Consider the following 25,318-nt stretch of genomic DNA (forward strand, 5'->3'; position numbering starts at 1 on the left):
CCTTATTGTATCACCTGTTTTTGTGATACCTCGTGGCTTATCTTCTTGGCAGAGAGGCAGGGTCATTCCTGAAGTGATGGGAGGTGGTGTGACTTCACCTATAGGCTGTGCCCTTAGGAGAGTGTCACTCCTCTGTCCCGTCTGGCTGTCCTAGAAACTATCGGCCAAAACTGTAGGACATTCCTTCTCTGTTCTCCCTGATCAGCTGTCTGCAGCCCCTGGAGCTGGAGGTAAAGTTCGGCCGTCTCTGGCTTTTGTACATGTGCACACTGGCCAGCAGCCGATACTGGAGGGTCTGTTGGAGAACCCGTCCTTTTGCTCCCGTGCTGGCGGCTGCTGTCTCCTTCTCCCTTGGTGGCAGCAGCAGCAGCTTCTGCCGTGATGTCCGATCCCTGATGTATTTTCCTGAGCGTGGAAGCGGGGGGAGGGGAGGGGAGGAGGGGGAGGGCCAGACGTTACGAGAGTGAGCAAGGACTGTGGAGCCACAGCAGGCAGCGTGGAGCCCGGAGCCTTTAGACAAAGCATTCTGCTGCGGTTCTGGACGCGCGCACAGCCACCAGCAGCAGGCGGGACTACGGCTGCCTGGCCAGGGGATTACGAGCAGGAATGAATCAGCGGCTGGGAGACACTTGATTTCACAGGCACACAGAAGCCCGCTGCTGAGGTTCCGAGAGCAGACGGCCCCGCTCTGGGGCAGGGAGCCCAGGCCGCCCCCAGACTCAGCATCTCGCAGAGCTGCTACCGTGTGCATCGGGAGGCCGGCCGCCAAGACCCTGACCACCATCTGTTCTGCAGAGGACAGAGGAGGGGAGCCTGGGACAGTGGGTCACCAGGGTCTCCTACCTTAACCAAGCCACTTGGCCTGCCCACAGGGCAGAAAGTGCTGGGAACACCAGAATGACTTTCACCGTGTCAAGACTGCTCCGGAGGTGACGTTTTGTAGTTGGTCCTCCTTTTTCCTTCTTTCATCTCTTCTTGCCCATGAGAACCGGAAAAGTAGATGGGGTTAAGGTGATCAGCTCAGAGCGTCCAAGGTCCTCCAGGAAGCGCTGAACTTTTTTCCTCCCTGCACTGGCAGGCTGGCGGTCCTCCCCGAGGAGCAGAGCGAATGAGGTCCTCCCTTTCATGTTCATCTTCAGAGGAGGGGGGCAAGCCCCGGAGACGCTGGGAAGACAGCTGCCGCTTTTATCACTCGGCCAGAGAGAGAGCAGCGCCGAACGGGAAATAGGCTCGAGCCACTCCGATGACAGAAGACCGCCTTTCTCTGTTGTGTTGAGCTGGGTTTTGTCTTCTTTAGCTGAGAACTGGATCTGCCCGCCTGCTTTCCACCCGAGCAGGCTAGTCACGGGGACAGCCACCGTCGGAAGAGGAAGATGAACGCCCAACCCCCGCCGCCCAGCCCCGCCCGGGAAGGCAGCCCGGCGGACAGCGACCTGCCCCGGGAGACGGCCCGCTCCCCGGCGGCGGCCGGAGTGTAGTGGGGTCCCGGCCCCCAGCCCTCGCCCATGCGCCTGCCCAGCCCGCGCCGCCCTGAGCCTCTGCGCACGAAAGCCTGGTGGCCATGGTTTGCTTGTTCCGGGACTGCTGGGGGAAGACAAGTAAAAGTCTCCTTTCTGCGCGGGCCGGGGTCCTGCTGCTTGGGCTGCATGCACTGACTGCCCGGGGCCGGGCGCGGAGCCCTCGCTGTGCCTGTGTCCCTCCGCTGCATGAAGAGGCGCGCTCGCCCCTGACTGGCCTGGGCTGCAAGGTCGTGGGACTGGTCCCTGGTCCCCCGCCCCTTCTGGGGCCCGTGGGGACGGACTTTGTGAAATTCCTGCGTGCAGGCGGACAAGCGCCGACCCAGAGAGCTTGGGGGCTCGGCTCCCCTGGCCCCCGGGCAGCTGGACCCCAGGGGGCGTGGGAGTGGGCGGCGGCTGCCCGGTGCCCTTGTGCTACCCACGGAGGAGGGGCCGCGGGCCCGCGCTTGCCTGCCTCTGGTCCCGAGTGTGGCTGCTCCGTGGTAATGACGATGGTGTGGCGGTGCCATCTGTCTTCCTCCGAGTGCCGCTGCTACCGCCTCGATGGTTTCTCCCTTTTCAAGCGTCTGCCGATTCCTCTCTCGTCAGGTGCGCGGCCGCTGGAACAGAGCGTCGGGGAGTGGCTGGAGGCCGTGGGGCTGCAGCAGTATGAGAGCAGGCTGCTTCTCAACGGCTTTGATGATGTCCGCTTCCTGGTGAGTGCCCAGCCCTGGGGGAGGCCGCTCCCGCACCCCAGGCCCCGCTGGAGGTGGAAACTGTACGTAGACCTGTGTCCCAGGAAGAGGGGCCCGCGCGGCTGAGACCCGGCGGTGGCGCCGCATTGTCAGCACCGCTCTGGGCACACCCTGTCGGGAGAACTCTATGCAAGTTCACATCGGAGAAGTAGTGTTCCTGACACATCCCTTGGTCCACTCCTGTCTCCCTCTCAGATCCCCGGTCTCAGATCCCAGCCAGACACCAGAAGCTCCCTTTGTTCCCAAAAACTTTACTGTCAAGCCTGTGGTCACTGAAGTCAGAAGGCTTCTGGCAGGAAGCCCTGGTAGTGGGCTGGTGGCCTCATGGGTGGCCCAGATAGGAGGCTGAGTGGGGGTGGGAAGGATTGGCTGCTTTACTGAGGCGTAACTTTGCACTCTCTTCTTGCAAAGCACAACAGCTCAGAAAGAAAAACCCAAGTGTCCTCTCTGTGGAGCAGGGGCCCCCCCGGACCCTGGGCTCCCTGTGGAGGTCCAAGAAGCAGCTGCGGGCAGGGTGCCCATGCCTGACCCTCCTTGGGAAGCCCTCCTCCGCATCGAGCGCCGTGGTGGGGACAGAGCTGACGTGTCCTGTTAGCATTCTGGGTGCGGGGAGGCGCTCACTGACTCTCCCAGCAGCCCTGAGATGTGCACTCACATCTGTCTTCGTTTTCCAGATCCAGAGCAGTGGAGTGTCTTGCTCACGCTCACATCTTTGGGAACTGGGGGTGTAGGACACGAGCCTGGCACTCCGGGTCCGAGGGTCCTGCTTCACTGCCACGCACACGGCCTGTTTCTTACTGGTGGCTGAGGGGAATGGGAGTGGTGCCTTTTGGATGCTTGAAGTCGCCTTCTTGCCCGCGCTGTGTTGGGAGCTGGTTTGAGGTTCCTTTCTTCCTGGTGGGCCTGTCCCACCTCTCACGATTTCCAGGGTGCAGTCCCGAGTGGACACTGAGGTGCCTTCGCTCCCTGAAGCAGATCCCTGACCACGCAGCCCCCTCAGCCACCGTGATTGAGGGTGGTGGTCAGTGGACGCAGGGCTCCCCCTGCCCTTTCCTGTCCAGCATGGGTCTCTGTGGGGCTCTCACTGTCAGGGTGGCATTGGGCACCTCGCAAGTAGTGGGCCACCCAGGGAGCTGGCCCAAGGCACTACGGGGGACCCTGACTGGGACAGCTCACCCCACCAGGCTGTCTGTGTCCCAGGGCAGACAGCGAAGGCTGCTGCAAGCCACCTTCCCAAGCCAACTTGAGGCCAGTTATTTTTCAGCTTTTAAAAATACTAGGTTTTAAATAGCTTTTTTTTTTTTTTTTAACTTGAACTGAGTATATTTATGGTTCTTATAACCTAATCCCTGACTTACCAGGTTCCTTGGGGAAGGCCAGCAAACCCAAAACGGAGGTGAGTGTTCAGCCAGTGAGTGAGGGCACTGGGCCCTCGATGCTCCGCTTCTGAGCAGGGCCCTTCTTCAGACTGGCCGTCAGGTGGGCGAGGGAGGGTGGCCGTGAGTGTCCCCTCCCTGCGCTGGGGGATCTTAGACGCTGAGCTCCTGACTTCTCACCCCTCCTCCTGCTGGTCTGGAAAGGCTAAGATTCCCATTCCTTGAGTATAAAAACTCCTTTAAAACTGCTTCTCTGCCCCGCCTTGGGTTCCAACCAGAAAGTAGCTGGGCGGGCACCTGGGGAAGAAGTCTGGCCCTGGGCCAGGCATCCATGCATGATGCGGGGCCTCTGTCAGAACGCGCCTGTTCTGTTTGGGAAGGGGATCATTGAGGGAGGCCCGCAGCTCAGTTCTTCCAGGGCCTTCCAGGCCCCTCCTGCTGCCCTGGGTGTGAGCCGTTCCTCTCTGTCCTCTCAGTTCCAGAGGGGCGGCTGGCAGGCAGGAAGGCTGATTGTGCCTCAGTCTAGTGTGTCGCTTCTCAGGCCTTCAGCGGCCTGAGTGGCTGTGCGCAGCATCCTGGGTGATTACATGTAAGTTGCCAGATGGGCTGCAAGGCTAATTAAGTTTTCATAACCAGAAAAGAGAGGATGAGAACACGTAAGAAGGGAGTGTTTTGTTTAGCAACATTCCCTCGTTACATATGGTATAACTTATACTGCGTTAGGTGGTGGCATTATCCCCGTGTGGTTTGGTTTTCAGTAGGTTGTAAATGTTTCCCTTCATTGTGAAATGCCCTGGAGACTTTTCTACAAGACGCACAAGTGGCTGCCAGGAAGCCAGCCAGGCTCTAAATGTAGTAGGAACGTCTGAGACCGAGGGCTGCTATGGAATCTCCCTGTGACGGGGTCCTCTGAGTTGTGGGAGGAGTCTAGGGCATTTGCGAGAGTCACTCGGCTCCCTCCCAGGGTAGAGGGGACCTTAACACCGCGTGGTCTCATCGTCCCCTCTGTGCCCGAGGTCCTTCCAGATGAGCTCTGCCCTGTTCCCAGGGACGGGCCCTCCCCCTTGCAAAGACACAGCCCCTTTATGCTCTACATCGCTCAGGCAGGTTTAGACCATTCTTTATATTGAGCCAAATCTGTTTCCTTGTGGCTTCTGTCCCCGGGTCCAGGTCTACTTTTGGGGGCCACGCAGAGCACACTTAGGCTATGAGAAAATGGAAGATCTCTGTCACGGCCTCCTGGATCCTGTCTAGTAAGCTCAACACCCTCTTTTTCTTGGCTCTTCTGTGATGTGAGGCCTGAGCCGGACGAGTGAGTGCTGCAGTTTGAACTTGATTCCTACTGTCTCGCCCGCAGGGGGCAGGGGCTGCCCTTCCCGGCTCACACGCCTGCTGGCCCGCCCACCACGCTGGCTCGAGCATCGTAGCCAGTCCCATTTGCTTCACCACAAATCTTGTCCTCAGGAAATGGGCTTTTTCAGGAGAAGAGAGGAAATGCATTTAATCAGCACAGAAAGAAGGTAATTGGTGGTTGGCGAGTGTGCAGCTCAAGCGGGCTGATGCAGGTCCAGTATCTGGGACTCGGCCTGGCATCCTCTCACTGGAGTGTCGTGGAGTCAGCAGCAGCGCTCCCCACGCTGGGGTCGGGTAGATTTTTAGAAAGGTTCTCAGGACTGTCTGACGTGCAGAAACATTCACCTTGGAGTGCTGAGTGAAGAAACTGAGACACAAAAATCCGTGTGCAACATGATATTAATTTTCAAAATAGGAAGCATCTCGAAGTGCAGGGAGTAAGCCAAAAATGTATTCTACTGTTCGTTGTCTCAGGAGGATTATGGCTTTGTTTCCTTTTTGAGAGTGAAATAGATTTTCTGCGTTTCCTACAAGGAATGGCTCTGAAATCAGATAAGCAGATACTGTGGGCATCCTAACAAATTTGACAGTCTAGCTGGGAGAACGCGCACACACAGCACTGGTAACAGCGGCGAGTGCTAAGTGCTGGGTGCGGAGGAGGTGCCTCTCTCACCCAGGGTTCACCGCCTGCCGGGCACCAAGCTGGCGCCCAGCCCTGAGGCGTGTACCCATCAAGTTGCAAACAGGGCCCTGGGCCCAGAGGGTGGAGGCACTGCCAGGAAGTGGCAGAGCCGGGACACTTGCCCAGAGCTATCTGACTTTGAACCCCTACATTCCCCGTGCCATCCTGGGGGTTCTGTAGAGGCTGCAGGAGCTGGAAAGACTCTTGGGAGAGGCCCCCACTGTCTGTGGTGAGCTCGAGGCCAGCTCGAGGGCAGAGATGGGCAGGACCTAGAGAGGGCAGCGAGGGGGGCTGAGCCTGATGTTGAGGGGCCTCAAAAGCCACTCTCTGGGGGGCCCCCACGATCTCTGAGCTCTGGGTATAGGGGGAGGGATCCTGTGGTTGTGCCTTCGCCAGGCAGGGCACCAGGGAGTCAAGGGTGCTGGACAGCATGGTGGAGTGGGGAGCAGGCATGTGGCAGGTGCTCGAGGCTGGGAGTTTGGACAAGCGGAGAATGGGAAGGAGTCGGCAGCAGCTCAGGCTGGGCTGGAAACGGAGGCTGAGCGGCAGGCCTGTGCCTCTCCGGGGCAGTGCTGAGATGGCCTCGTGCGCCTCCCGTTGGTTTATTTCTCCCCCCTGCCCATGTTTTCCTGATGGACCAGCTGGTCCCACATGTAGGGGAGAGATGGCAGGTGAGCAGGACCAGCGCCTGTGAGCGCTCAAGGCACGAACTTGGCCAGGGGCTCCTTCTGTACTGGCTTCTGTGAAGCTTCCCAGCCAGGTTCCCAGACCCTCGAGCCCCCCTTCTTGCTGTACCCCCAGATCAGCCTCACTGTTCACCCCAGAAGCCAGGCTGTGCCCTTGGGTTCCCGCCCAGGCTCCCCCCACAGCTCTTCATCCCCCTCTGACGTCTCTGCCTTGGCCTCTCCCTGCCCTGCTGTCAGGCTGCCTTCCCGCCTCGCCGTCTCTCCAGCCAGCGCTCGGGGAGCTGACAGCTCTGGGGCAGGGGCGTTTCTGTGCCCCTGTGTGTAGCAGGGCCCGAGAGGGAGAGTTTCCTCACCTGGATCATTGGACGGATGTGGACCTAAGGCTTTGGAAGGAATCCGTTCAGTTCAGTTCAGTCGCTCAGTCCTGTCCAACTCTTTGCAACGCCATGGACTGCAGCACGCCAGGCCTCCCTGTCCATCACCAACTCCTGGAGCGTACTCCTTTGGAAGGAATATTCTTAGACAAGCGCGGATCCTGCCTCCTGTGCTAACTCAGTTCTGTGGTCACTTAAGAACTTAGCTCCTCGGTATCCCAGGGGCTGCTGCTTCCTTGTCTCTGCAGAGCCCTTGAGCCTTGAGACCAGAGCCAGGCTCCCTTTGGGCCCCTTCCCAGCACGTGCGCTCTCTTGCTTCCCCGGAGTTACCCAGAGGGCCAGCAACTGGAGTTACTTAGCATCCAGCTCCGCGTGCCCCCGTGCGGCGCTGGCTTGCTCCCGGTCCCCTTCATAGTGGAGTCTGAGAGCCGTTTTCATGTGTGTTAATTTAACTAAGTGCACTTAGGATGGAGTTGGAGTGGTGAACACATCCTGTCCTGTAGCTTCCGGGTCTGGGCTCTTCGGGTGAGCAGCCACTGGGGGCTGTGTCTGGCATCTCAGCACGTCTCTGTGTTCGGTTAGTCGACCCCCCAGGGTGCATGTGCAGGAGTGCAGCGGGCAGAGCAGTAGGGCCCATGTGTCCCTGGCAGACATCAGCTATGACTCAGGTGTCCCTGAGGCCCGTCTCAACTCCCAGGTTCCGTGGACAGCACACCCAGGACCCCGGGGGTGTCACTTGCTCAAGGCTGCTCCTCAAGCAGAAGCCAGGTCTCCTGGGCCCAGAGCAATTCCCTCGCCTCGCACTCTGGTGCCCTACAGCCCCCTCTCCCAGGCAGATGCTGTGACTGGACCACAGGTGGAGCCAGCAGGCTCGGCCAGTGCAAGGCGCCGTCTGGGCCAGCAGACCATTCCGTCCGCACTTTGTCAGGGCCGGTCTACAAGAGGCTGGGGTAGAAGCTGATGGGGCTCAGGCCCTGGGGACCTCCACCCTCAGGGAAGCTCCAGGGCCTCTGGCAGCTGGCTGAGGTCACAGTTGAGGAAATTGGACAGGGAAAAGCTTAGGAGAAAACATGGGGCCTAATCACCTGCCCTGAGAAGCAGCTGGGAGTCAGGAGACCTGGGTTTCCTCCAGGTCCCCTGCATGATTTCAGGCAGGTTACTCTGTACCCCCTCCCCATTCCTGTCCCACAGGATCTCATTTCACTGCTTCCTTCTGCACGTAAGCTCTGAAGACGGCACAGTGTTAGCTGTGGTCACCCAGAGCAGCCGCTGAGACTGGCCATGGACGAGTGTGAGAATGTGAGGTGGGAAGGTGGTGAAGCCTGCTTTGGGTGATCTTGGATCCAGGCCCCTTGACTCTCACTGACCTGGGCCTGCACTGGTGGCTTGAAGTGACTATGGCATCTTGACATCAGATAAGGCCTCGGCAAGGCAGACATTCAGGGGTGATGGGCAGTAGATGGGCAGGAGGAGACTGTGCCTGGAACAGAGAGAAGGGGGGCCCTGGGGGCCTTCCTGGGAGAACAGGGCCATCAGGGGTGTGGCTTCCCTCCACCGGGGAGGAGAGCCATCCCTGACAGCCCTCCCTGGAGACTGACGGGGGAGACGGCCTCTGGATCTAGGAGCTGGTAGCTTTTGCGGTTCGTCCTCATCTTAGAACTAGTTGCTCCCGGTTACCCTTGGTGTTCTGTCTCTCTAGCTGAGGACAGGCCTGGGCAGGGTGGGATGGGGGTCAAGGCTGAGCTGCTCCTGCTGCCAAGGATGGCGAGCTTTTTGTAGGGCACCCATGAGCTGGGAACGGCGTCAGTCTGAGAAGTCCTATGACCATGCCCCAGGGAGGCAGGGGTCGGTGAGGCCAGGCAGCAACAAACAGGCGCACACAGGAAGAGCTGCGGAGTGCTGGTTCCTGCCAGCAGGTCAGCGCTCAGCGCCAGGAATTCATTCCTTAGCCTGCACAGGCTGGTGGCTTTGTTCCTGTTTATAAAGTTCTGACGTTGTGAGGGATTTGAACCCAGTTCTTCTTCGGCTGCACTGGGTCATGTTGCTCCGTGCGGGCTTTTTCTAGTAGCAGTGAGGGGAGCTCCTCTCAAGTTTGGGTGAGCAGGCCTCTCGTTGCAGTGGCTTCTCCTGTGGAGCTTGGGCTCTAGGGCGTGTGGGCTCAGGAGTCGTGGCACACAGGTTTAGTTTGTCTGCGGCATGTGAGATCTTCATTCCTGGACCAGGGAGTGCGCTGTGCAGTGGATTCCCAGCTACTTGGACCACCAGGGAAGCCGGAACCCAGGTCTTACTCTTATACCACAGCTGCCTTGCCCAGTGGGTAGAGCACAGGAAGCCTCGACCCCTGGATGAGTGGCCACATGATGCTTCAGGAGCATGGCTTCTGTTTTCCATCTTTATTCAGGCTTGTAGGCCACAGAGGTGAGCAGCAGAGCCCTGCCCCTCTTCGCTTCCTCTTCCTTCTCCCAGTGGTCCTCCCCACTCTCCCTGGGCCAGCCCCTCACTCCCCGAGCTCTCTGGGTCTGGGGCTGTGATTTGGGGAAGACGTGTGCTCTCCTCGCTCTCCCTCCCAGCCCACCCACCACCGTGTGCCTGTGGCCACTCAGCCTGGGAAGGTGGTCCTGGCTCAGACCAGGGTCCTGTCCTGTCCGTGCTCAGCGCCCCGCACCCAGATGACTGTGCCCCCCCCCGCAGCCCTGCTGCTGTGGCCGGTAATGCGCCTGAGGACCGCGGAACACTGTGTGGGAGCGGGGGCAAGGTGTCTGGCGGCGGCGGCATTACGGGGGGTGCCCTGGAGAGGACGCAGTCCTTGGGGGTCCATGGCAGACAGTTCAGTGTGCAAGCGTGTCAGCATGTGAGAAGGCAGGTTAAGTAAATAATACATAGACCACCATCCCAATTTTGCCAGAATATTGTCACTGAGAAGACTTCACCCAAATGGTAAGCTTGGTCCCCCACCCCAACCAGAGGCAATGGATTTATAAGGGGCTTTTACATGTTTCTTTATCCTTTTTTATTTTCAGAATTTTCAAAAATAAACTTACAACTTTTCTACTTAGAAAAAAATTTTTTTCTCCTTTAATACGAGGGAGAGATTGAAGCAGGGCCCAGTGGAAATCTACAAAGTCCTGGAAGGCAGAGAAAGCATAAGTATCACATTGAACCAGCCAGGACCCAAGGAAGCGCTTAGCTACCCCCTTGGTGCCCAGCGGCTCTGGAGGAGGCCGGGGGCCCCGTGGTCGCTGACCTAACTGCTCAGGTGTTAAGGAGCCTTCTTAGCAGCTCAGGCAGGCCCCACAGATCAGTACAGCCAGGGGTGTGGTGACTGTCAGCCGCTCAGCACACTCAGCTGGCTCCTCCCTCATCCTCCCATCCTCCCCTCCCCTAATTTGAGAAATCTGCTCCTGAGGTCTTCATTTGCATTCTGTGTGCATCGAGGGAGCCCCCCACCCCTCACCCCAGCACACTTACCCTTCTGGAACAGCTCTTCCCACCGCCCCTGTCCCTGAGGCCCAAGAAAGACTGGGGCGGGGCGGGCAGGGGGAGAAGCAGCATTGCCAGGCTTTCTCCGGAGGCCCAGTCAAGCTGGGGACAGTAGCTCGGTCTCATTCTTTCTCCCCCAAGAGAGGAGGTTTCAGCCTTTGGTTTCTGTTTGTTTTTTTTTTTAATGACTCCCGGCAGGAGAAATGGCTGAATGATTGTCTGAGAAGAGAGAGAAGCCATACAGAATATGGAAATTAGGCTGGAGGGGGTGGGCCAAGTGAAGAGTCTGGAACCACTGCTGAGGGACAAAACCCCTCCCGAGGAATCCAGTCTAGTGCAGCTCTGCCCAGCGGGCCCTCTCCCGTCAGAGCTCACAGGCCTTTGTTGGAGCAGAGGTCAAGTCCTGCCAGGGCTGACACTGGCCGTGGTGTGGGGCAAGGTGGGCAGAGCCCAGGTGTGCCATCTCCCAGCCTGCCTTTCCACAAGCTGGCACACTGCATGCACACGCCTCTCCAGGAGGAGGCAACGGGACATTGCTCCCGCCTGTCCCCTCTCCCTTAGGGACGGAACCCAACCAAGCCAAGCGTCAGCAGTTCTGCTTCAGATTTCACTTAGACTTGGAAACTATTAAAATCTCAGGAAATCTCTGTTCACTGAAATGCTTATTAGGCCAATGAGCCGTTCTGCTCAGTTAGCTCCCTAACTGTTTGCTCACTGGGAACTTGGAACGCGGACTGGCATATAATCAGCTCTTGGTCAGCATTAGTGTGGCAGGTGAACAAAGTAGGAGGTCCCCTTTCCCCATAAACCTCCTTGTGAAAAGATTTCTTCCTCAGCCAGGAGAGTGGAGTAACTTCCAGAATGTTTCCTGTCTTCGAGGATTTGGGGGCCTGATAGCCACCACACAAACTAATCCCCCAGAATGTAGACATGGCAGGTTTAGGAACTCAGGACCCTGCGCTGTGCCCAGGGCGTGCTCCGGCAGCTGCTTGCTCTGACTTTCCGTCACGTCCTTTGGGACATCTGCCTCTTTCTCCTCAAAGCTGCATCCGCCCCCATTCTCTTGCCTGGAGGTCTGGCTCATGACGGCCTTGTCTCCAGTTGGATCTGGTTTCCTGGTGGTCAGGCTTCAGTTCAGTATTAGCGGTACCCTAAACATTTGTGAAGGCTTCTGAGGGAACGTCAGGGTTGCAGTGGGTTTTCAGAGCGTCGCTGCAGTGCCGCCTGCTCAGAGGCTCACTCTCAGGTCCTCGCTGAGGGGCCTTCATCGTCATGCAGAAAGCCCGCCCCCCTCTCCCCCACCACTTTTCCCCGCCAGCACACCCTAGACTTGGGCCCAGAGTGACGACAGGAACTCGGCGTGGTAACTGTTGGATTCAGGGCTGACTTGGGAGCTGGTCAGATGTGGAGTGGTGCCAGGACCCAGGGGACTCTCTGCAGGCCCAGGGATCTCTAGGGTCCCAGCAGAGGGGTGTGCCCTGCAGCCTGAGCAGAGCAGTCCGGCTTCAGAGCTGTCTTGCTTACGGCCTGTCCTCTGTGAGGCCAGATTTCTATCACCAGGCACAGGCTCTCGGGAGGCTCCCACATCAGCAGTCACTGCAGCTTAGGCACACAGGTGAAGCCACCAGGTAATGGTCTGCATGAGCTGGCCCGGCTTACTAACCTTCTCTCTGTAACGCGGGCATAAATGATACCCACCCCAACAGAATAAAAAGTCCGGAAAAAATCCTAGAAACAGGAATTTAGGACACATCAGAAGTCATTTCACATTGGTAGAGAAAAGATAGCTCATTCAAGAAATAGACAATCTGCTGCCTGGAAAAAAAAATATTAAGTGGACCCTTAAACCTTTTGTTAAAATAAATTTGAGGTAGATTAAAGATTGGATTGTAAAAAATGAAACTGTGAAGTTTCAGGGAAAAACCGTGGAAGAAATGTTTAAAAATCCCAGAAAGGATTTTCTAAGCCTGATAGAACTTTAGAGAAGCTCCATGAGAAAAGTGGGTGTGTTCCAGTGCGAGCAGACAGGTTCTGCCTGAACAAAGCCAGCGCAACAGTTCAGAGGCAGCGACAAACAGGAAGGACACGTGCCCGACTCTTCATAGCTAAAGGGTTAATTTCCTCACTGTGTAAAGAGTTCCTGCAGATCAAGTGCAGGATAAAGTAATTCCTGAAGAAGTAGCTGTGGCTGCTCCCAGCACCCAGCCCAGAGCTGCATGGACACAAACATTGGGCTGAACTCAGCCCCACAGGTCACTGGTGCTCTCCGGGCCTCAGCTTCCTGAGCTGTAAAATGGGACAACAGTAGTCCCCATTATTCAGTAGTTCAGCAAGTACAAAGCATGTCGCACATGGAGGGGGGCAGTAAGTGCTGTGAATGTACTTGACAGATAAAATGTGAAAGGATGCTTGAGCTCACCTACGAGTGGGCCGACCTTGTGTTAAGACACGCAGTGAGAAGCCATTTCCAAACAGCTGCCCTGACGAGAGTACAGATGTCTGTCAGCCTTCTAAACACACATACCCTTGCCCAAGCAATTTCTTTTATACCCTTTTTTGAAAATTTAAAATCGAAATAATAGTTGACATGTGATATTAGCTTCAGGTGTAGTACATAGTGATTTGACGTCTGATGCACTATGAAATGATCACAGTAAGTCTAGTGACCGTCTGTCACCATGCGAAGTTATTACAATATTATTGACCATATTCGTTAGGCTGTATGTTATATCCCCATGGCTTATTTATTTTGTAACTGGAGGTCTGTATCTCTTAATCCCCTTTACCCGTTCCCTTCCACCTCACGTGATTCCCCTCTGGCAACCACCTGTTTGTTCACTTTATGAGTCTCTCTCCATTTTGGTTGCTTGTTCATTTTTTAGATTCCACGTATAAGTGAAATCATACCATATTTGTCTGTTTCAGCATTATGCACTCTGGACCCCATCCACACTGTCACAAATGCCAAGATATCATTCTTTTTTTAAAGTATGGTTTCATTTATTTTGGCTGTGCTGGTTGGTGGTTGTGGTGCACAGGCTTTCTCCAGTTGTGGAAAGGGGGCTACTCTCTCCGTGTGGGGTACAGCCTGTGGGGCACCCAGGCTGCAGGAGTCGTGGTTCAGGGGCCCCAGAGCACAGGCCCAGTAGTTGTGGCACACAGGCCTACTTGCCCTGCAGCGTGTGGCATCTTCCCAGAGCAGGGATCAAACCTGTGTGCATTTGCAGGCGAATTCTTTTAACCACTGAACCACCAGGGAAGTCCCATTCTTTTTTTTTTTTTTGGCTGAGTATTATTCCTCCATGTGTGTACACCACAGTATTCATCTGTCAGTGCACCAATTTAGAGTCTCACCAGCAGTGCGTGAGATTTCCCTTTTGTCCACATCCTTGCCAATACCTATTTGTTGTCTTTTTGATAATAGCCATTCTGACAGGTATAAAGTGATATCTCATTGTGGTTTTAATTTTCATTTTCCTAACAATTAGTGGTGTTGAGAGCATCTTTTCATGTGTCTCTCAGTCATCTGTATGTTGTTAAAAAATGAGTAGAGGATCTGAACAGAAAATTTTCCAATCGGGTTATTTGTTTTTTTAAATATCGATTATATGAGTTCTTTGTATATTTTGGATATTAACAACCTTTATCTGATACATTGTTTGCAAATATCTTCTCCCATTCAGTAGAGTGCCCTTTCATTTTGTTGATAGTTTCTTTCACTGTCTGAAAGTTTTTCAGTTTGATATAGTCCAATTTCTTTATTTTTGCTTTTGTTTCCTTTGAGAAGACAGATGTAAAAAATATGGCTAAGTCTGATGTCAGAGTGTACTCCCTATGTTTTCTTCTGGGAGTTTTATGGTTTCAGGTCTTACATTTGAGTCTTTAATCCATTTAAATTTCATTTTTGTATATGGTATGAGAAAGTGGAACAGCAGTTTTGATTATTTTGCAGGTAGCTGTCCAGTTTTCTGGACCATTTATTGAAGAGGCTGTCTTTTCCCCACTGTATATTCTTGCCTCCTCTGCCATCGATTACGTGACCATATAAGTGTGGGTTTATTTCTGGGTGCTCTATGCTGTTCCATCAATCTGTGCATCTGTTTTTGTGCCAGAGCCATACTGTTTTGATTACTGCAATTTTGTAGTATGGTCTGAAGACAGGGAGTGATACCTCCAGCTTTGTTCTTCTTTCTCGAGAATGGTTTGGCAGCAATCTCTCTTCTTGATAACCACCATAGAACGATGCACATAGAGGGAGGTTTGTGCAGCACCGCTTTTAAAAGCAGAAACTGGAAGCAGTCATCCTTCAACACAGAACTGGTGTAAAAATTTATAATATTCACAGGTTAATAAATGTATAATCATCCATGACCTGGATGATGATGCAGCTTTAAAAGAAAGGACAGGTCTCCATACACTGATGCAGAGTGATCTCCTGTATATACTAAGTAGTTATGGACGGTGTGTACAAGAATCACGTTCATGCAGGATCAAGTGTGCACGTGTTGGTGCCCAGCTGGGGTCTGCAGGGACATCCAGGAAAGTGGGGACCATTGCTCTTGGGGGCTGGGGCTCTGTAGCTGAGAGACAGGCAGAACGCATGACTTTCCATGTATCATAATCTGAAAAAAGAAAAAAAGAAACTTCTCTTGTGACACCACTGTGAGTAATTAAAGACAGCACAATAGGGGTTAAGAGTGGTGAGTGCAGTCAGACCATCTTAGATCCTAGCCCCACCACAAGGTGTGTGACTTCGGATGTGTTTCTGACCTCTATGTGCCTCAGTTTCCTTCTCTGTAAAATGGGGAGGCAAACAGAACCTAACACAGGGCTATGAGCCTGAAGTGGGCAGGTGCACGTGAAAGCTCCTGGTCCCTGTCACACAGCAAGGATGCAGCAAACACCAGCCACCCTCCGTGTCAGCCCCACTGCCCCTCCCTCCGCTCCCAGGCAGGTCTCCGCTTTGAGACCCCTCTCCTCCCTGAGACTCCTCTCCTCTTTGGGTGCCTGCCCCTGCCACCCACTCAGGGTGGCTGTTTTAACCTAAAATCACAAAATCATATCTGTAAGGAATCTGGAAATTAATCCTGTTCTTCACCTTGTGGGGAGGGCCTCCCTTGGGGCTCATCTGGAAAAGAATCCACCTGCAGTGTAGGAGACCTGGGTCCATAAGGTTGCAAAGAGTGGGATACGATCACCTTGGGGAGTTGTCAGATCTGCCCCCCAGGTAAATGCACATGGGCTCAGGTGGGCGAGGGCCTGTGCGCTGCCTGCTATGGCCCAGGTCAGCGCCCTGGAGCTGCTCAGGACAGGTGGGCAGCCAGGCAGGTTTGTCTTCCTGCTACACGAGGCCCTGTGTAGCCCAGCCTGGCCTTGCAGGGCACCCCGGGGCTCACGCCCTCATGGTGCTGGTGGCGAATAAGAACTTGGCAAGGGGCCATAACAGGCTGGCCTCACAGCCTCATGCAGGAGGCCTTCACGTTCTCCTTTCTGCTCTCAGGGGCCTAACGTGATGGAAGATCAGGACCTGCGGGAAATCGGCATCAGTGATGCGCAGCACAGGCGGAAGCTGCTCCAGGCCGCGCGGTCCCTGCCCAAGGTGCCACCCACAGCGCCTCGGCCTCAGCGAGGGGCAGGGCGGGCTTGGGGGCCACCAAGGGGGGTGTGCCCCATCCTGGGAGCCCCACGGGGAGCACAGTGTCCTGTTCACCGCTTTGCCACTTTCTGAGGGCAGCAGAGCCCCAGGGACAGTGCACACCTAGTCCAGCCTCAGGAACAGGTCGTCTGGCGTGGAGCCTGATGCCCACAGGCGTGGCCCATCACCTGGAGGCCAGGCCCTCCTCCCGGCCCGGGGTGCAGGGGAGCACAGGAAGCGGTCTTTGCCTGGGGTGCTGTGGGCGGTAGGCCTGAGCCTCTCCTCAGCTCTGCTGGCGCAAAGTCCCCTGGTCCCTTCTACTGCCAAGGTCTGAGGACGTACACATGAGTCCCAGCAGGGAGGCCAGCACCCGCCCCACAGACATACACCATCTCCTTGTCCCGCCAGGTCCATGACCGTGTCGGGCATAGACGGGGCCTCACAGACCGTCCTCCCCATCTGGCCTCACCTGACAGGGCACCTGCCTTTCTAACTGATTTCCCGCCTTAGCTGGGCCCTGATTCAGCAGACCTGGGGTGCCCGGGTGGTCCCAGGTGAGGCCAGAGCTGAGGCAGAGACAGTTGTGTGGGCCGAGGGACCCGGGTGCTGAGCTCATAGGCCCTTGATGGTCCTCAGGCGCCATCCGACCGCTACCCCAGCCTCCAGTGTGGTCTCTCACGTGCCTGGGGTTCCTGCGGTCCTTGTCAGGCCTGCCTCCTGTCCTCGCTGCACAGGTGAAGGCGCTGGGCTACGACGGGAACAGCCCCGCGTCAGTGCCCTCCTGGCTGGACTCGCTGGGGCTTCAGGACTACGTCCATTCCTTCCTGTCGAGTGGCTACAGCTCCATTGACACTGTGAAGAACCTCTGGGAGCTGGAGCTTGTCAACGTGAGTGCAGTTCTGCTCAGGCCCGGCTGGTCAGTCCTGAGCCATGAGTGTCCCTGGCTGCCCTGTGGCGGGGCTGGGGGCCCAGGCGTCCCCTGACCGCTCCCCGCGCCCCCCCCCCCCCAGGTCCTGAAGGTGCACCTGCTCGGCCATCGCAAGCGCATCATCGCCTCTCTGGCGGACAGACCCTACGAGGAGCCGCTCCAGAAGCCTCCACGGTTCTCCCAGCTGAGAGTGAGTTGGCTGGGTGGAGAGGGAGGAGTGTGTGCTTTGTGTCAGCAGGCATTGAAAAGAATCTTTTAGGATTTCTCAGAGACAGTGTCACCTCTGTAGGAAAGGAGCAGCAGAGCTGATCCCTCTTCTCCCAGTGTTGGGGTCAAGTGTTGGGAAAGTCAGGAAAACAAATATCCAAATCCAAACGGCTAGGGCCATGTCTGAATGTCACGTTCAGCTGTCTGGGGATTGGAGTCCCCTCAGGCAGTTTGACATGAGCCGGAGACAAAGCCTGGAACACGGCAGGGCTGGGCCTTCCTCCGTTTCTTGAGGAAATCCCTGTGATTTTTAAAACCTCACAGATGTTTTGTTGCTCAAGGCAGGTAATTTCTGACTGGAAAGCAGGTTAGACTGTGAGCCTGTGGTTCAGGATGACTCTCCCCAGACCTGCAGGGCTGCTGGTGGGCAGTGGGTGGGCCCTGGGCTAGAGTCTCAAAGTGGGCACGGCTTCAGCCTTTCACACGTGAGGAAGTCAGGGCCCAGGCTGGTTCTGAGACCAGACGCTCTGCTGACATTCAGACATGGAAACCGAAGAGACAGGGTGCCCATCGGGAGCACAGTGTCTTCTCAGGAGGGACCCTGAGATTGAGTCACGTGTCCCCGGGACCTGGAATCAGCTGTAGCAGACAGTTTTCTCTTTGAGAAGGTGGAGCGCGCTTCCCCACCCTACAACCACCCCTCCTCCCTGCGCACTCCGGGCTGCAGGCTGTGCTCGGGACCGGCTGCCCACCTGCAGGGCCCAGTTGTCAGGGCTTTCTGGCCGGAGGAGTCTGGCCCCTGATGCCCAGCTCCTGCCCTTTCTCACTGACTCTCCCCTGGAGCTGGGCCCCGATACCAGTTTCTCACCGATACCCCCTGGGGCTGGGCCCCAATACTGGCAGCCTGAGGCCCGGCTGGGCAGCCCCCAGACTCACGGCTCTCCCTGCCGCAGTGCCAGGACCTGTTCTCGCAGACGTCGTCCCCACTGAGCCAGAGCGACTCCTGTGCCGGGCGGTCAGCTGACCTGCTGCTGCCTCCTGGGGACACGGGCAGGAGGCCGCACGACAGCTTGCACGAGCCTGCAGCACCCTCTCGGGCAGAGCGCTTCAGAACCCAGGTGGGCGGGGGGCCCAGATGGGGTCCCTGCACCTCTCCCAGCAGGACAGGGTTCCCCCTGCCTGGCGCAGGCTGCAGGCTTCACCCCGCCCCCCAGCTGTGGCCTGGCCCGCGTCCCCCACAGGGCGAGCCTTTGCTCCGCGTCTCTGACCCGCTTCTTCTCTTGTGACACACTCGTCTCAGTTCTGGCCCGAGGAGTCCCCACACCTTTGCACCAGCACAACTGTGAATTTTACAAGATTCAAAAAGCATGTTGTCTGGCAATTTTAGTGACTCTGTATCAAGACTTTCCATCTTGCTGGGAGCCCTGAATTTCCCTTCGTCCCCATGCCTTCCACCTGTGCCCTAGTTGAGGACCCCGTCATCTGGCCCACGGTGGCCTCCTACCCCCCCGCACCCCGACTCCTGTCACAAGGACCCCTATAAAGCACATCCATGGCCACGGAGACACCACAGAGCCTTCTATGTGGAGCTGCTCACAGATGGGCGACTGAGGTCCCGGCTTCCCTACCTGTTCTCAGCCTGGACAGGCCTCGCCTCTGCCCCAGCCCATCTGAAGGGCTGGTCTGCCTCTGCCCTGGAGCTCCCGGAGGTGGCTGGCAGGCCAGAGCCAGGTGGGGCGCTCGGGAGCCCCTAGAGCGGCAGGCTGACCTGGGACCCCACATGTTCTGCAGGAGGAGCACCGAGAGGCCAAGCTGACCCTCCGGCCCCCCAGCCTGGCCGCCCCCTACGCCCCTGTGCAGAGCTGGCAACACCAGCCGGAGAAACTCATTTTTGAGTCCTGCGGTTATGAAGCCAACGTGAGTAACCCCTAGCTCCAGTGCAGGCCCCATGCTGTTCTCAGCTCTTCAGCCGTCCGGCATTTCGGGGAGAGGAGCCATGGGATAGGGCCCAGGTCGGCTGGGCGGTCCCAGCATGGTGACACAAACAGCTGAACATGCCCACTGCTTGCTCCCACAGTATCTGGGCTCCATGTTGATCAAAGATCTGCGAGGGACAGAGTCCACACAAGACGCCTGTGCCAAGATGCGGGTAGGCTGTCGCGGGCGGTGGGGTACTGGGCACGGCCAGGACGGCAGGCAGCAGATGGTGGCACGAGCTGCAGCTGCGGGGCCCCGCCCTGAGGAGCAGCATTGACGGGCCTCCCATTCACTGTAGAAATCCACGGAGCACATGAGGAAGATCCCTACCATCGTCCTGTCCATCACGTACAAAGGGGTCAAGTTCATCGATGCCTCCAACAAGGTGTGTCCCTCTCCCCATCCCTCACTCCTGCCAGCAGGGCGCCTTCCTCAGAACCTCCCCGCCTGTTCCCACCTCCACCCCTCGCCCGTGTCAGTCTCTCATGCACCCCCTTACCTGGGTCCCAGGGGACAGCTTGTCTTCCTCAGCGTGGGCCACTTCGCTGCTCACAGGCCTTAGAGAGCGCGGGACACCCCCAGGCCCTGCGCTCGGGCCCTGGAGGGCAAGAGGGGGCTGGACGTGAACATTTACTCTCTCGGCTGCTGTGGACAGGGGTGGAGACCCCAAACCTGAATCAGAGGAGATGAGGCGCCACCCTCGACCCCCTGTGGACTGGGGTGGAGACCCCAAACCTAAATCAGAGGAGATGAGGCGCCACCCTCGACCCCCTCGCCCCCAGAGAGCAGATGAGGAAGTGGCGTTTGGCCGACACCCTGGGCTGGGACAAAAAAGTAGTGCTGGTGACGGGGCACTGCAGAGCCGCTTTCTCCGCAGAACGTCATCGCCGAGCACGAGATCCGGAACATTTCCTGCGCGGCTCAGGACCCAGAGGACCTGTGCGCCTTTGCCTACGTCACCAAGGACCTGCAGACCGGCCACCATTACTGCCATGTCTTCAGCACGGTGGATGTGGTAGGTGGAGGCCACGCGGCCCGCGCACTGGGTGCTGGCACCTGGCGGGCACGGAGCCGCGCCTGTCAGGAGCGAACGCCCGGCGCACAGAGTGGCACAGTGGCTCGCCCAGGGTTCTAGCGACAGCACTTGCCCTGCTTCTGGCCACGCGTGTGTTCCCGGGCCAGGGCTGCACCTCCCCTGGCTGTGCCTGACCCTCCTGCAGGGCCGTCTTCCTAAAAAGCCCTCCACCAACAGGGAGTCTCCTTCCCCCAGAGCCCAGCTTGGGCTGCGCCCTGGCGCCGCTGGGCTGACGGGAGGTGTTCGCGTGCCGCCCCCAGGGAGTGGACGCATGACCCGGGTGGCGGCCCCGAGACGGGGCCTGTGCCAGGCCTGCTGCCCCCGGGTCTTCAGGGCCTTGCCCGGGACCTCCGTCGGTGCTCTGGGCCCGGCCACAGCCTCTCGGCTTTGACACGCGCTGGCTTGTGAGCTAGGAACTCCCCTCCCTGCTCCACACCTGCACAGCGGGACAGAGTGTAACTATTTCAGGGCTTGTTCTAAAGAGGAAGCCCCCAGAAGGTGCCCAGCCCAGTTCCTACAGCTCACCTTCCCTGTCATTTCTGGGCACCACGCCCTGAAGCCACGGGAACCCCCAGGGCTCATCTCTCGAGTGGAATCACCCACAAGGAAACAAAGTGTGTGCTTTGTTCAGACTGTTTCTCAGGACACACGTCGCTTTCAGCGCAGCCCTTCCCTGCACCTGTGTGCTGCTGCCCAGCCTGTGTGGGTCCTGGGGGCAGTGGGGGGAGCATCAGGGCGGTGCTCCCCGCTCCCTCCTCTCACCCTGTGCCCTGCCTCCTCCCAGAACCTGACCTATGAGATCATCCTGACGCTCGGCCAGGCGTTCGAGGTGGCCTACCAGCTGGCCCTGCAGGCCCAGAAGTCCAGGCCAATGGGGGCCTCTGCTGCTGACGTGATCGAGACCAGATCTTCCAAGCCGGTGCCGAAGCCCCGGGTGGGCGTGAGGAAGTCAGCGGTAAGTGGGCCTCGGGGCCCAGGGCCCCGGGAGGAGCGGGGTGGAGGGTCTGGTGCAGCCGTGACCCCGCCCGTGTCTGTCTGCTTCGCTCTGCGCCCCAGGTGCTGCCGTCCCCCGACAGTCGCTGTTGTCCCTGTCACACCCGCCCCGCCCACCGTCCTTCGTACCTCCCGCTGCCGTCTGTTAGTCCTGGAGTCAAGGTCTCTACACCTGCTGTGTGTGTCAGTCTCCCTGCAGGACCGTGAGCTCCTGGAGACTGGCGCCCCCCGACCCGTGTGCCCGTCTTTCCCTGAGCTGCCCCGCACCTCCCTCTGTGCTGTGGCCTGTCTCTCTGCTGTGTGTCCTCCTCTCTCCAGAGGTCAGGGTGCCCGCCGTGGTTTTGCCCGGGGGAGCTCTCTGGCCCCACTGGGTTTTCCAACCCCTTCCCTGCTTCCTGCGCCAGGAACCGCCCAGGGACCCCAGTCGTTCCACACCCCCAGGAGACAGCCTCCTGGGACATTCCTGCGAGGTGCCCCCTCCTGCTCCCCACCCCGAGAGCCGGCTCTCTGGCGGAGAATATAGGGCACCCCCGGGGACACGGATGCCAGTGTGGCCCCTCTGACCCTGCCCCCTCCTCCTTGGCAGCTGGAGCCACCTGACACGGACCCCGACGCCCAGTCCCACGCCAGCGTCTCCTGGGTCGTGGACCCCAAGCCAGACTCTAAGCGGAGCCTCAGCACCAAGTACGAGACCACTATCTTCTAAGCACCTGCCCCGTCTCCACTAGTCTCACGTGCCTTCCGGCGCCTCTGCTCTTCTCAGCTCTCCTTCCACCCGCTGAGGCCAAGGCCCCACCCCCGCCCCAGGCCTCCCCTCCCGCGTCAGCTCACCCCTCGCCACCGGACACTGTGAATCCCCCCTTGGTCGAGGATGGCTTGGCGAGGGGGCGAGTTGCCTTTGAGGTTGGGCAGCGGGAGGGCGGCACGCTGGATCCCTAGGGAGGCCGTCTCCAGGCAGTGGCCCCCCCGACGGGGCGGGGCTCCCTTCCGGCTCCTCCCCCAGCTTGAGTCTCACGCTGCCAAGAGCTCGCCGCGCCTCTCCCGACACAACCAGCCACTGTGACCGCCTGGGGCAGAGCCCCTGCACGCAGCGCACGCTGGCCCGAGGCCTGTCTTCCTGCCTGAGACCCTCAGCTCAGCGCTGCGGCTGGGCCGGGATCAGCCCGCTGTGAGGGCCCTAGGGCACATGCCTGGCTCCAGAGCCTGGGACACCCACAGGCTGGCTCCCCGCGCCTGGAGTCTGTGTCTCGGGGGTCTTGAGCTGCATGGAGTGGGATGGCTCCTCACGCCTTGGCCGGGGAGTGACAGGCGGGCGGAAGAGGAAGGCCGCCCTGTGGGACCCGCAGGATGGGGTCAGTGCCCTGCACCTCCTCCCCTCAGGACGGCGCCGCTCGAGGGCGGTGACCTGGGCCGGGCAGTGCTTGCTGGCGCTTCTCCGTGGTGTGGGGATCAGGGCGGTCAGCAGCGGGGAAGGCGGCGCGGAGGCTGTGGAGGCCCGGCGCCCTTGCGGGGGGTGAGCCGCGGTTCCGTAGGGGGAAGCACAGCACGGAGCGCGACTCGGGAGCACCGCCGCTCAGTGGCGGCGGTTCCTTTAGAGCCGAAACCCAGTGGACAAGCCGAGGTGGGTCTCCTGCCTCCTGCCCTCGTGCCTTCCGAGCAGATGCCTGAGCCACGGAGGGTGCTCGGGGAGGCCGCGAGGGGCCTTCTGTTCTGCCTCCCTGTTTCCTCTCCGTCTCCTCCACTGTGTGCAGCCCCTTTGGTTAACCTTTTCCTCCCCCCGTTGTGTTTGCTTCTGCCAAGCTGAGCCACCGAGGAACCGACTGTGCTGCAGAAACAGCCGTGCGGAGCGCAGGCTCCCGCCACCGCCGCTGCCACCGCCGCCTCACCTGCATTGGAGACCCAGGCCCACCTCTGCCCGCAGGACTCCTTCCGGCTGTGGGCCCGGGCCGGCCGCCAGGCCTCGTGGAGGGAGCCCTGCCCCGGTGCCGAGCAGCCCTCCAGCCTCTAGCAGATGAGACTGGGACTCCAGAGACCCTAGAAGTGACTTGTCCAGAAAACGTTTTTTAATAGAAAAGTTTTTTTTTTATAAAATTAACTTTTAACACTTGGCTCAAACCTCTAGGTTAAACTGCCAATCTTTAGACCAGTGGCCATACGGTCCGAGGGTAGTGGGCCTCTGTCCTCAGGCCGGGGCGTGAGCATGCTTGGGCAGCTCCGAGAGGAGACGCTGGGTGACCCGAGTGGCCCAACAGCTGCCGCCATCAGCCGCCGCTCCTTTCTGAGCCGCACACCCGGTTTCTCGTCCCCGCTGCGGCGGCTTCCACTCCGTCCCCGGCGGGCCAGGCAGAGGATGAGCAGGTCCCGGGCTACCGTGGTCAGAACACCGCCCTGGGCTGCAGGCCATGGGCCCTCCAGTGATCTCAGGCCGGCCGAGTCGGATCAGAAAGGAGAGGAAGCAGCTGTGTTTGTCTTGGGCATGAACGGGTAGGTCAGCTGAGGCGCAGGTGTGTGATTTATCTAATCAGGTGTGTGTGATTAGTACTCACTTTGGTCTGACTGTCCTCCTTTCAGCTCTGGGCTCACCCCAGGCTCTGAGGGCGGAGAGGGCTGGGTGCGGAGGCAGTTTGCTCACCCAGTGTGGCCTCCAGGGCCGGCAGTGCTGCCGCCCGAGCCATCCTGCTGGCCTGCTTTGCTTTGCACCTTTGCGTCGCTCCTCCTGGAGGCAGTAGGACGGGAGGGTCTCATTCCTTGCGGCTGGACCAGGTCAGCTGCATGTCTTGGAGCAGCTCCCAGAGCAGAGCCCTTCCTCCCCAAGCAGGCCCCCTGCTTTGCAGGCATGGTGCAGTCGGTCCTGGGGTCAGTAGGTCCAAGGCCTTGGCCGCACCCCACCCCCCGGCCGAGAGCTCCGGGGGCAGGGGGTGCAGGCCCAGTGGGCTCCCTGCACCGTCCACACCACAGGCCCAGGGGGTCGCCCTTACTCTGGGATGGAGACAGGTGGTCCTGCCCTTTCGGTACTAAACAAAGACCTCAACACCGGAAGTCTGACTTCATGTCCTCCTGCTCCCAGGGCCTGACAGTTCTCCTGTGCAGTATTCAGCCCCTCCTCCTTCCAGGGATGGACAAGGAGCCCAAGCTGGGTGGGGAGACCGCGGGTCCAGCCACAGCACACGTGCTGTGCCCTCTTCCTCCTGAGGAAGGCCGGTCTCCTCTAAGTAGGCCCCTCGTGGTGGGTGGTGGATCCATAAAGAAAACTGTAGACACTACGATGAGTTCCTCAAGCTGTTTTTTGTTTTTGTTTTTATGTCCTAGGTAGGTGTCTCCTCCTCTTGAAGCTGCTATATCTTATTTATTCAGGGTGTTTTCATATTGGAAAGCCTTGGCTAATCTGCTCTGGATTTTGAGATTGGTTTATTTCTCAGTAGTCAAAAAAGGGAGGGGCTAGATCTTTTTTACTCCTTCTCTGGGACAGGTACTCTCCCTTCCCTAGAAAGAAATATTATAACATTGAGGACAGGCTTCACATGGAGAAGCCTCACTTCTGCACGCAAACGCAGCCCCGTTCTGAATCGAGCAGGCCCTTCAGGCAGGACTGGAGATGGGGGCGCTCTCTGGTCTGCCCTCCTCCTCATAGCTGCTCCGAGTGAGCGGGGCTTCCTTCCAGACAGGCTCTGCCTCTGCGATGCTCACACCCCTCCAGGGCCTCCAGCTGCAGCTCTGGGGAGTCCCTCGAGAAGCCTGGGGTTAAGCAGGCCAGTCTGCCCTCAGCCCGTGTTGGGGGGTGCCCTGGCCTGCAGGACGACTGTCAGACGCAGTTCACAAAGTGTTGTTGCTAATGGTGTGGCAATGGGACTGAATTGTAATAAAATGTTATTTAATCTTTGTCTCTGTATTTTGATACTTGAATGACTTCCCCTTCTATCTTACTGTACATATAATTGTTAATCTGTCCGATTTTGTCTAAGTTACGAACATCTTGTGGTACCAAGCGTAACCGACCTGTGCGACAGCATAGACTGACCTCACTACATGAGAGAGTGTAAATATTCCTGGGCTTTTGGCTTTGGTTTTGTTATTTTCGAAACTGTACAACTTAGAACAGACTGAATGAATAAATGAGAAGTGACATGAAGCCAGCCTTACGTTGTGGAGTCTGAGTTGGAACGTTTCCTGATGGTTTTCCAGCAGAAGTGCAGACACAGGCCAGCCGCTGGCTCGGGGTGCTAAGGAGGATCCACTCTGCTTGGCTGGCACCAGTCTGGGGCATCAGCTCCACCCGGCTCTCTCCAACAGGAAGGGCTGCT

At 58.1% G+C, this 25,318-nt stretch overlaps 1 protein-coding gene across 4 annotated transcripts in view; it reads left to right on the forward strand.

Annotated features, from left to right (window-relative positions):
* ANKS1A (ankyrin repeat and sterile alpha motif domain containing 1A) overlaps nt 1-25,102 on the forward strand; it is a 167,162-nt gene extending 142,060 nt beyond the window's left edge. Inside the window, exons 13-23 of one of the 4 annotated variants that reach the window (XM_068960833.1) lie at nt 2,106-2,212; nt 15,703-15,801; nt 16,572-16,724; nt 16,848-16,955; nt 17,926-18,090; nt 18,764-18,889; nt 19,050-19,121; nt 19,248-19,334; nt 19,827-19,964; nt 20,809-20,979; nt 21,604-25,102. In XM_068960833.1, the coding sequence (XP_068816934.1) occupies nt 2,106-2,212; nt 15,703-15,801; nt 16,572-16,724; nt 16,848-16,955; nt 17,926-18,090; nt 18,764-18,889; nt 19,050-19,121; nt 19,248-19,334; nt 19,827-19,964; nt 20,809-20,979; nt 21,604-21,723 (1,346 nt within the window). In that variant the 3' untranslated portion in view covers nt 21,724-25,102. Of the gene's footprint in view, nt 1-2,008; nt 2,213-15,702; nt 15,802-16,571; nt 16,758-16,847; nt 16,956-17,424; nt 17,458-17,925; nt 18,091-18,517; nt 18,553-18,763; nt 18,890-19,049; nt 19,132-19,245; nt 19,335-19,826; nt 19,965-20,808; nt 20,980-21,603 lie in introns of those variants that run through there. The other 3 variants (XM_068960834.1, XM_068960835.1, XM_068960836.1) reach the window with 3 other exon arrangements.
* The last annotated feature ends 216 nt before the right edge of the window (nt 25,103-25,318 follow it).

The sequence above is a fragment of the Capricornis sumatraensis genome, chromosome 22 (genome assembly GCF_032405125.1).
Source record: "Capricornis sumatraensis isolate serow.1 chromosome 22, serow.2, whole genome shotgun sequence".
NCBI lineage: Eukaryota > Metazoa > Chordata > Mammalia > Artiodactyla > Bovidae > Capricornis > Capricornis sumatraensis.